We start from the raw sequence: 12,361 nt of genomic DNA on the forward strand, positions 1-12,361 counted from the left end.
GTAGTCATAATCCCTAGTCATAAATATTATTATCAACTTAATCGTTAAATAATTCTAATAGGGTTAACGTTTTTAAAATTAATAAAGACATGAATTAATATAGGCATTAATATCTTCTTGTTCACCATCCTACTACTCACAATCGCTTACAAACTTCAAATGGTTCGGCTTACATGTGAGCGCTTAGAAAGCAAATGGAACGGTTGGAAAAAGCATTTATAAGCGTGAGCGCTCGCAGCGTGTAAGCGTCCAAGTGGAACGTATTCTAAATGTGTACAATAAAATTACGGTTTCTGAGTAACACTCTTGTGTAAAAATTCATTGGTCATTTGCTGGTCTAAAGCTCGAGAAAATATATTGATCATCTGGTGGAGTAGTGCAAGAGTTGTGAGCGAGAAAGAATTTAGCGGTGATAAAATAAATTGCTTTCCGATCAAATTATACATCGCGATCAATATGTACCGTTGTACGTTCCGCTATACGTTATTTTCACCATATTTCGTAGCTATCGAATAAAAAGGTTAGTTCATTCGTGCCTTTATCGTGTACACGATTAAAAAAAGAAACTACGCTACTCTAAATAAATGTTATTTTATAATCGTCGTTATTTATACTATCGTACCACATTTATAGCGAAAGCGCAAAAGTCTGGATTTGATATTCACTTCCGGGCGCGGTAAATTAATTTTAATCGCTCTTTCTCTTTAAAATGTTCCATTTATCGCAGGCATCGTCCGGAATGTGCTTGTCTGAAAAAATTCATCGGATTGAAGGGGCTCGTGCGAATAAAAATAGCAGCCCGTACACTATAATGAGTTACTTCGTTTCGCTAGGAGCGCTCTCGTTACTTTGCCAAGGTTTTCGCTTTGAACGCGGCGGAAGATATTTCTCGAGAGCATACGATTACTTCTTTTTGAAAACGGCTGCCTCGTTCATTCTTTGGATCGCGATCGCTATCGTTACTCCACTATGTCCTTTGTGACTCGAGCGATTGTAAATGTTAGTATATACATGGAAAAAGAATTTCAGTTCGGGTAACTGAATAAAATAACCGAATATCGAAAGCAACAATAATAGCTTCGTTGCACGACATGCTTAATGTACTGACCCTGATGTGTTGAAAACGGTCTATCAAAATATCTCGCTGGAAATACTATCGAATGCTACACCATATGTTAGATATTGTATATACCGTTCATACAAATCAACTATATTAAGGCTTTATGCCACTCTAAAAGACTTAAAATCATGCCTAACTTTAATGATTTTTTGTGAGTAAATAAATTGTTTTATTAAAAATCTGTTGAAAGAACTTTATTATATGTTAAAGTATACCATATAATTTTTCTTTTTTCTTTCTATGTACAAAATGGCGGCGTACGGACTCCACTGAAACTATTTTTCATTCTCCGTGCAAAACGGTATACAAGATTCTGGAAAAATGGCTGATCCCCTAAAGCAAAATTTAAAAAAGTATTATCATCTAAATGCCAAAGACTCTTGAAGCACGTAGAGGTTTTGTAAAATATTGGAAACCTTTTTGCAATTAATATTTTTGTACGAAATTTTCTCAATCAAAATGATAAATTTTGTAGAAATGTCCATCATTAAAAAAAAATCAATATTCTGCAAAACTCCTACGTACTTCAAGAGTCTTTGGTATGTAGATGATAATACTTTTTTTAATTGTGTTCTAGTGTCAGTCATTTTTCCGGAATCTTGCACATTGTTTTGCACGGAGAATGAAAAATAGTTCGCAATGAAGTCATGCGTATGCCGCCATTTTGTACATAAAAAAAAAGAAAAATTGTTTGGTATATTTTAACATATATATAATAAAATTCTTTTTCAACAGATTTTTGATAAAACAATTTATTTACTCACAAAAAATCATCAAAGTTAGACATGATTTTAGAGCCTTTAGGGTGGTAGGGCCTTAAGTATATTTAACTCTTAAATAACCAACGTAGTTAAATGTAGTTCAAAGCCGTTAGTTTATTCGTGTTTCCAAGTAACGACATAACGTATATGTTCTTAGAATTCTATATCAATGCTACTGCGTCATTCTATCCTTATCGCTCTCAACATGTTCAGTCGTGAACAGAAAGATTGAGCAGGTTCTTCATACCTTTTTATCCTTTTTATCCACGATTGTATAATACGTAAATAACATATAATTATAATGAAATATTTTTATAAAAATTTACGTTTTTCTATTTATATTAACTATTTTTTTACTTTTCTCTTTCTTTTTCTCTATGCTTCTCTTCTCCTCTCTCAATTGAGTAAGTTAAATAAAGTAATAGAAGAAAAAAACTCAAAATCAATATCTATAAAAGATTGTTGTAAAAAAAACTTCAGATTTTCACACAGAAAAATCGAAAATTTATTTTAAGTTCATTGTGTGCACATAACAAGCCATAAAATGGTAAGAATCTTCTCTATTTCGTCAAATATACGTCAGTTTTTATATGTCAAAATTGCTACGATTAAAAAAAAATTAATAATCTTCAAGGAGATACCTCTTTCTTGAAGAAAATTACAAATAGCTGAAATCTTTCAAAAATACAAATTTTAAAACCACTATTATATTCGAATTAGTATTTTTTAAACAAAATTATAGCTGCTAGTCCTTAATTCAGATAGTTAAATATGCCTAAGAGTATTCTAAGTAAATGCTACTATAAATTATTGATGATAGAAAGACAACAAATTTCACATAGAATAGATAGAATCTATTCTATCTAGCAATGTTACCAATTGCAGCTAAAAATTTAACAAAACCTGCTGATATTTTACACCAGACTGACGGTAGAAACCGAGTAGAATCTGTAATAATTTGACAGCAGATTATTACAATAAAACTCGAGTAAACTCTGCTTCCAGACAGCTGCTTTCCAGTAGGATCTGCTCAGTTTCTGTCGCCAATTTACCGTCAAATCATGCGAGGAAGTCCTATCGCTAGAATAAGAGTTTATTGAGGACACAGTAGTTTAAAATCTGCTGCAAAATCGTGATTAGATCTGTTATAGATATATTGCTGGTATACTGCTAGCATCTTATTTGCTGAGAACGTGTTGTTCCTGCTTCCTCAATCCGTGAAGCTAGTTTGCTTCCATAAATATTAAAAAAACTATACAAAAATAGACAATAATGTTTGCGAATAGTCTCCGCTACATACGAATATTCAAAAACCAGAAATGCACATTATTCGATTAGCGATTCACTCGAGAAACAATCAACATCTCGTAAATTTAAAACGTTTTTTAAACAAGCATATTTTTCAAAATACGAAAAAAGAGCTTAATACGGGAAAAAGAGCAAAATACGGGAAAAGAGCTTATGAGAGCCAATACAGAGTAGTGTAATGAAACTAATTAATAGAGTTAGTATTTGTTCTCTAGTATAGTCAGGAAATATTGAAGTATCCAGTCTGTGATTAGACACTGAGGAGAGTCTATTGAAGAACTGAAACTATATATTTGTTCTAATTGGACATAACAAATATTTCTTCATTACATCTAGGAGACAAATACTAACTCTATTAATTAGTTTCACTCTAATTAACACTATTCTAACACTATTCCGTCTATTGGCTTTCAGGCCTTTTCTCCTGTATTTTGATTTTATGTTTAAAGAACCTATTAACTTTTTTTCATTCACTCGATATGTAACAGACTTACTGATACTTTCGACAATGAGCGTCATTCGTTACGTACGAGGTTAGATGCAAATATTTGATTATACACTGAGAAGCACACGATTATACACCAACGGGCACACATATGCAACACATACGCACGCACGCACCGCACTTATCTATAAAAACTCTTATTTTCCTCTCCTTCTAATTCAAGTACTTCTTCTAACGTGCGCGAGTATCTCTAATTATAAATGTCCATTCGAAACTGTCCATCAAACTCTAGAGAGCGTATCCTTTTATGTTAGATTCATTATCTTATTGTGATTGTATATCTTTCACGGGAACAACTCCATTAATGAAGCTGAATTTTCTGTTATCTGGAGAGCAGACGAAAAACTTGGTTATAGAAACAGAAAGATTTCAATTGTTCAGTTACTTCAACCAAGTTTTAACGCAACTGAATATTCAACCAAATGTTTTCGGTCACAGTAACAGAGATATTATTTCTCGTCAGGGAGCCTTTCATCTGATCCCCATCCAGTTACACGAACCGAAATTTTTTTTCAGCGTGGTATTAGTATGCAATATAGTGCAATACAACATGTGCATATCTCACACAAAAGGGGAAGAAGAAGAGCGAACAGAAAGCGAGAGAAGAAATGTTAAAACGATATCTTTATTCACTTATACATAAGATAACGTATTTTCGTATTATCAAACTATAAAAGAATAATAATAATAATGATAAGAGTAGTAATATACTAATGATAACAATCATAGTTATACTTCTTAATATTTTTAGTTGTTTATCGGTTTCAATCAGAAAAACACAATTTAATATATATCGCTACGCATAAATAATTAATTGAAGAACATTTTGAAAAGATAGTGCATGTATGGTGAATATGCAACTCATTTCTCGTTTCTCACATGTTACATATTAATACATATTAATGTTAATATTATTTTGTTTCTTATATACTATATATTATTTCGTAACATTCTAAATATTTTTATGTATGTTTTACTCACACGCTTATTACAACCGGCTCAAAATCAGTTAAAGTCGAGGTATTATGAAGTTTCCGAGTCTGAATAACATTCTTGTACCACTTCATCGATGACTTCGGAGTTCTCGTTCGGTTAGGATCCGTAAAATTAACATGTACTATTCCGAATCTTTCTCTGTTGGTGCGTAATTATACAGATTATTCGAACAAGTCATTATAATTGAATCTTTAATTAATCGCGCAAACTCCAGAAAGTAAACGAGAGCTCTTAGATTAAAATCAATAAAGATAAAAGGAAAAAGAATAATATAAGGTTAAATTTGCAGTTGTTGTGCGCAATCGTTTATTTGTTTAACAAAATTTAATTTAAAAAAAAACGAAACATTTCGGCCATTTTTGTGATCATCATCGGACGTAATTATTATATTGAAAACAAAGTAACGCAAACGCAATGAAATAATTATATACAAATTATCATTTACATGAGTCTCAAAGAGTCAAATAGGAAATGAAAATCGCAAATGAAAACCTCGTATTGTCCTTTTTTCTTTTACCTTTATTGACTTTAATTGTGCAAACGATATGGCACTTGTTGTTAAAAAAGTTAAAAGTTAAAAAGTAACGCCATTTATTTTAAGAGAAATCGAATGGATGTAATAAGTAACGGTGACTTACGAGTAACCTCTAGCCCACTCGAAATTATCCATTAGACTCCAGACAGTATATCCTTTCACATTACATCCATCATCGTAAATGGCGGACAACATTTTATCCATGTAGGAATATAAGTATGATATTCTATTATCATCATTAATATCATCGTATATGTTAGAGTAACCGTTCTCAGAGACGTAAATGGGCACACGACCGTACTCTTTTGTGAGTTTGGTAATAATTTGCTGAAGTCCGTCAGGTACGACCTAAAATATTCGCAATACATTGCACACAGATACATATTGCGATATTAATAACTCGAGATAACTGGATCGAGAAGATCGTTTCAGTTCATACAGTTTCACAATATTCAAGAAATTCGATATAGATATATGTAGTCTAACTCAAAATAGTGGGATACCCTTCAGTGTGTAATGCGCACTTCTCAATATAGTCAATTAATCGTGTTTCCATAATCAATCGTAATTTCATGAGTATAATATGCTCGCTACAGGTAAACGTGCAGAAAAGCATATTTTCTAAACTACACTCTACTCTGATTCCCAATTTATGGGGTTGAGCGCGATCTATGAATTATTCACGGAATGAATTATTCATAACAATAAGTTAAGCCATCTGTACGACTTAATTGCGCCCGATGTGTTATCGGGGTTAAATTAATGCATTCCATACGGAATGCAAACATAAGCTTTGCGCTTGGTGAAAATTGATATCTGTTAGTTTATGATACACGCAATTAATATATATCTTTCATGTTCATACTAACTCGTAACCATTTCGAACCACCTAATGGCCATGATGGATCTATAGTCATGTTTATGCCGCTGTATTCGTACCATGCCTGCCCATTCACATGTGGCACTGTTTCCACTAATCTCGAGGTATAATGATTCAGTCCGAGAAAGTCCGATGTACCCCTTAAAAGCAAACAGAGGATGAAAATTCGAGGAATAATATACGAACAAAAATGACTTGTTGTCATAACTGAAAATTTCGTTAGCCTAGAAAATCTATAATCGTAATATACGGACACCCAGTTTGCTATATTAACTAAATCGTAGAGTTACATAAGATTTGTGGTTGTATCTAATAAAATTTGATGTTATAGCATACACGGCAGATTTGCAAAGATGATTTTATATCATAATTGATAGAAAATATAGCTTGGTATCTGCATTAATTAATTATTTTGTTAACCATTAAAGGAAATTTGTTATATTTGTTATATTTGTTAAATTTGTTATATTTGATAGACTTCAATCTAATTAAGTCCTCAGTTGCTCTATTAATGGAATTTAGCTGAAGCAAAAATGCTCGATCTTTATAATGTGCAAATGTTTGGAAGCATCATGATCGCGTATGATCCTTTATCCTTTAAAGTGAATCGGTAAAAATGTTTTTAATTGAATTAATATATAGAATTTTTCACCGAAGATTAATGGATATTCATTGATCATTGATAGGAATGATTTCAATGAAATCATTCCTATTTTACTACTCTATTTTATATCTCATTGATTTTGATGAGTGGAAGTAAGATTTCATTACAAAATTTATAATACACAAATTTATAACACACAAATTCGTTATACGTTATAACCTTTTGCATTCGTAATGATGGAATTAACAGCTTTCCATATGTCTTGCGCGCAATGACGTTATCTGTGTTCGCAATGTGCAATGATGGGATAATCGTTACTATTAACTGGTATTTTTAGCGAGATTTTACTGATTGCAGTGTATTTATAACTAAACTGAATGAATCATTCACTGAGTGAAATAAGTATATGTGTGTGTGTGTGAATTTAGTTGTAACTGAATTACTAGTTACAAATATAGCATTACATTGAAGAATATACTGCACTTTAAAGAGTACGTGTATTTATGCCGTTCACCGATATTAACATATTCACGATAAAGCTTTCTTACTTGATATAATGTATCCATTCTGGCGAAAACTTTGGCAAAATTGATTTCGAAAATCCTTCCAGTTTACTGTTCTCGGCTATATGATGTTTTACTACCTCTGGATAATCGCCAGTCTTCGAATAAATAGGACTAGTTATGACACCGCAATCAAATTGGAAAGCGGTGTCCACTGCTGCAGTATCGTTGGGGGTTTTGGCGAATAAACCCCCGCAACATGTAACTATGCCTATTTGACCATTCTGTTCTTTACGGAATTCTTCATCATAGATATGGTAAATTTTGGCGTGTGCCTTTAGTATGTTGTGTAAACATAAAAATTTTCCTGTAGAGCCTAATTTCTTTCCTAAAAGTATGTTATTCCTCTTTTTCCAGTTTCTTCTTCGAGAAAGAGATGTGCGCTGATTTTTATTGAAAATATGATGTGTTTCTCATAGAAAAAATAGAAAAATAGAAATGGTAAATACCTGCCGCCCATTCGCCTGTAACGTACGCCTCATTGCAAAGAATTGTAGGTTCATTGATAGTCATAAAATATTTAACTTTTGGACCAAGTTCTTTGAAAACGACTCTCGCATAATCGGCTATCCAGTCGACCATTAATTCATTGGTCCACCCACCCATACTTTCGAAAATATTTGGGTGATCCCAGTGATATATAGTGACAAATGGTTTAATGCCATTTGCAAGTAATTCGTCAATAAGATTCTTATAATAATTAAGTCCATCGTAATTGATCACATTGGAGTAACCATTTGGTAAGATCCGCGACCAGCTGAGAGAAAATCGGTAAAAGTCAACCTGAAATATTAGAATATTTCGATATTTCGTAATGTTATATGTTGTTATGACTGTATTCTCTCTCTTTCTCTCTCTCTCTCTCTCTCTCTCTCTCTCTCTCTCTCTCTCTCTCTCTCGGTTTCGAGATATATTTATATAGGACGTACCCCAATTTCCTTCAAAAGTTGCACGTCTTCTTTATATTTGTTGTAGGAATCACAAGCCACATCGCCATTGCTATGATCGTATATGGCATCTGGATGATCGTGTACCCATTGGTCCCAAACATTCACTCCTTTACCTTTATAAATTTAAACACATCGTAACAGCAAAGTTAATCACGAAATAAACTGGTTTTTGTTCTACGTATCTCGTCCGTACACGATGACAATTACTAGTGGGTCTATATGTTCGACTAATTATTCGGAAGTTTCGGAAATAGGTTACTAAATTTTAAAATAATGTTTTACTTGCTGTAAACATAAAAAAATGATATGAACATAAATCCGGAAACACTTCAGTGAGGATACAAATACTTGCTCCATTATACAAACAAATGAAGTAATTATTTTATACAAATAGTATAATTTTATAAAATGAAATATATATTATACAATTAATTATTATATATATTATCTAATTAATTAAATATTTTACATGTACATATACATGTAATAAAAACATAATAAATGTAATATAAAATTCTTGCTATATTTGAGTTCATCATGACTGATCACGTCTCCATTCGAAATTATTTGAACCATTTAGTTAACCATTAGTTATCCTATATCATATATATATATATATATATATATATATATATATATATATATATATATATATAGAGTGTCCGTTAACTTACAGAGGAGCCGCGATGTACAAATAGATTAGGTCTGAACAAAAAATTCTTCAATTTTGGAAATAACCTTGTAACCTTGTTTTTTCATTGAATTCTACTCTTTTATTAAAATCATCTTCATTCAATTTTTAGTGGATTTGCATTTCGTAAGGGTGAAATTTGTTTTTCTTAAAAATTTTGTGCACTGAACCGATGAAATTCTAGATCGTTTTCTAGAACTTCACGAATTGAGTAATTAGGATTTACTTCGAAATTCCTCAAAATTTCGACTTGAATAGGTTCGTCTAAAACTCTATTATTTGTAAGTATAATATAGTGAATAGATCTAGTTATAAAAATTTTCTTATAAATTTATCATCTATATAGGTATGTAATACATGTTTATCAAGACATTTATCATTGAGAATATTTATCATTGAAGATAATGATGAAGATAATATGATGAAAAATGTGTCACATATATATGTGATATATTCTTATCAGAATATTTATTAAAGATTCTTACTGTTCTACGAACACATTGATCTTCAGTTCCAGAAATAAAAATAATTTCTAGTACTTCATGCTTTCGCAGTATTATCCAATAGATGCGGTCCAAACCCGCAAAATAAGTAAAAAAATGCTTTTTGTTTTTCCATTTCTAGTATACATCATATTTATTTGATAACTCTTTCAAAAAGTATTTCAAAGAGAAATTAGTAAAGCTCAAATAGTTTCGAAGAAAAATAAATAAAAACTAAGTATAGGTAGATTGTTAAATAGGTAGGTAGATATAATAAGTATTCGCATTCTCAAAAATGTAAACATAAATTCGAAGATATTTGATATTTTGACTTTAAAATTATGTATTATGTGGTAACAGAATTTATTTTTACATAAAAAGAAATGGTGAATATTATGAATAAAAAAACAAACTGTTATCGCGCTCTTATTTCTTTCTTCTCTCTTTCTTCTTCCCTCTTCCTAACTGCACGCCCACGTATACACATTCACACAAAGTTACAAGGCATGTACGTATTTTAACGCTGCGGTTTGAGCGCTCCTCCTCCGACAATTCATCAGCGCATGTTTTTCTTTAATATTTCGCAATTAATTTCTCGGTTATTATTACGAATATCGCAAAACAGTATAGGACTTTTATGTTCATCTCGACCCGCTTTACGTTCTCACGAGAGCTTCGTAGATTGTTCTGAGACACCCTGTATATATATTTAATAAAAATAATTCTAAATAATTTATTTGTGGGATCGGGAAGGGGCTACACTCGTGATTTCGTTCTAATTCAAATATTAAACCCGCTTGTTACGGGACTGAGCGATTGTTTATACGTGAGACGACCTAAACAGCGAGCGAAAAGGTCGGGACGTTCTTCGTTATTAGGATCGCGACGAGTACGGTCGGAGAGCGGAGCAGTAAGATCTGCGAACGAGTAATATATTATTCTCTGTAATCCTTGTATTTATTAAACGTTTGTTCAAAACGATAGTAAAAAGAAGTGTTTCTCCATTGAAATCCCATATATTCTAAATAATTTATTTTAATAATTTATTCATTAAAAATTGAATGAAGATGATTTTAATAAAAGAGTAGAATTCAATGAAAAAACAAGGTTACAAGGTTATTCCCAAAATTGAAGAATTTTTTGTCCAAACCTAATCTATCTATACACCACGGCTCCTCTGTAAGTTAACGGACACTCTATATATATATATATATATATATATATATATATATATATATATATATATATATATGATATAGGATAACCAAATGGTTCAAATAATTTTGAATGGAAACATGATCAATCATGATAAGCTCAAATATTGCAAGGATTTTATATTACATTTATTATGTTTAAATAAATATGTACATGTAAAATATTTAATTAATTAGATAATATATATAATAATTAATTATATAATATATATTTCATTTTATAAAATTATACTATTTGTATAAAATAATTACTTCATTTATTGTTTATTCTAAATAATTAATAAAATCATTCTTCTATCATTTTACGAACAACCACGTAAAATTTTAAGTTATTAATCAAAAAATAAAAATTCGTGAATAATTACGCGCTACACATACGATAGATGAGTTGTGATAGCAACGTTTGCCGCTGTGTGCTTGTCTATTAGATCAAACTAAACAAAATGTTTTCTATTATTTTCCAAATGATCATGTACATATTTAGTTATCAATTAAAGTTTGGTATACAGTTAATGTACTAATTTTTTTAAATTATTAACTAAACATCTACGTGGTTATTATATAATAAAAGCGTGAAAAAAACCACAAATAAAAGAATAAAATATTTTGATATATTGAAATTGTAATTATTTTTGCTTAAAGATTAAAACGACGAATGTGTCTAAGGTTAAAAATGTACCTAGATATTGGTACTTTCACTTGTAATTTTGCACTTCACATATATTTTAATTAAATTCCAACGTAAATAAAAAAATGTTTAAATCTCGGGAAGAAAGAGTTTCGAAACCTACATATGTTTATTTTTCTCTTTTTTAAAATAAGTAAAATATGTACTCCTAAAAGTTTCGACAGTCTATTTTCAAAACATTCAAGAAAAAACAACAGTATAGCCCTCACATATATAAATCTGGTTGTGCCAACTATTCAATATCGAATCTAATATTTTTTCCGTATAATTTACTTATTATTATTATTATTATTATTACACAGTTTACATACCATCTTGGTTCCAACCACCTTCTATTTGATAAGCAGACGAAGCTACGCCTAATAAAAAGTTTTTAGGAAAGCTTCGCCCATTGTTGGTTCTCAAACCGTGCGTGACGAAGAGAATATCACTGACCACGAGAATAGCAGCAATTCTAAGTGATGAGGTTGCCATCATAAAGACTACTGACTGCCAGTATCTGCGACGGATAAATATATCGTAAAATGACCTGCGCATATTTAGAGATAACCGTGCGTTTTTTTTTTATATTTATCGATAGGTTTACGTGCAAATATATATTTTTATATAATATGTGTATATATAATTTGTAATCGCGATTTAATTAAAAAATTTCTGTCTAATTTTAAATTCAAATTTGACTATTTTACGTCAGGCAAATTTTAAGTGCCGACACACGAACACACGAACGTATGTTAATTAGGCTTGTATTAATAGTCGGCACTTAAAATGTGCCTGACGTGAAATATTCAAATTTGAATTTAAAGTTAAACATAAATTTTCTAGTTAAATTGCGATTACAAATGTCGCACATATTATATAAAAATATATATTTAAATAAAAAAATATTTGAATAAAAAATCTAACTCTAAATTCAAACCAGAGTGAGACAATTTTAAGTATGACGATTAATATGAACCATTAATATGGGACTTAAACGTAATGTGCGTGCACGAACGATATAATTGAATACCAATTGATGTGAAAGCAAAATGCAGGGCGTCAATATTTAAATGTTCGATCGC

At 30.8% G+C, this 12,361-nt stretch overlaps 1 protein-coding gene across 11 annotated transcripts in view; it reads right to left on the minus strand.

Annotated features, from left to right (window-relative positions):
- Positions 1–4,299: 4,299 nt before the first annotated feature.
- LOC116850209 (myrosinase 1-like) overlaps positions 4,300–12,361 on the minus strand; it is a 43,087-nt gene continuing 35,025 nt past the window's right edge. For 7 of the 11 annotated variants that reach the window (XM_032828203.1, XM_032828210.1, XM_032828208.1 and 4 more), the window contains 7 exons: positions 11,609–11,796; positions 8,202–8,335; positions 7,722–8,055; positions 7,258–7,600; positions 6,095–6,245; positions 5,329–5,573; positions 4,300–4,828 (listed from right to left, as the gene is read on the minus strand). In XM_032828203.1, the coding sequence (XP_032684094.1) occupies positions 4,672–4,828; positions 5,329–5,573; positions 6,095–6,245; positions 7,258–7,600; positions 7,722–8,055; positions 8,202–8,335; positions 11,609–11,796 (1,552 nt within the window). In that variant the 3' untranslated portion in view covers positions 4,300–4,671. Of the gene's footprint in view, positions 4,829–5,328; positions 5,574–6,094; positions 6,246–7,257; positions 7,601–7,721; positions 8,056–8,201; positions 8,336–11,608; positions 11,827–12,361 lie in introns of all 11 variants that reach the window. The other 4 variants (XM_032828202.1, XM_032828209.1, XM_032828201.1 and 1 more) reach the window with 1 other exon arrangement.

Source organism: Odontomachus brunneus, unplaced genomic scaffold (genome assembly GCF_010583005.1).
Source record: "Odontomachus brunneus isolate Ranch 3 - 2012 unplaced genomic scaffold, Obru_v1 Obru_scaffold_137, whole genome shotgun sequence".
In the NCBI taxonomy this organism is placed as follows: Eukaryota; Metazoa; Arthropoda; class Insecta; order Hymenoptera; family Formicidae; genus Odontomachus; species Odontomachus brunneus.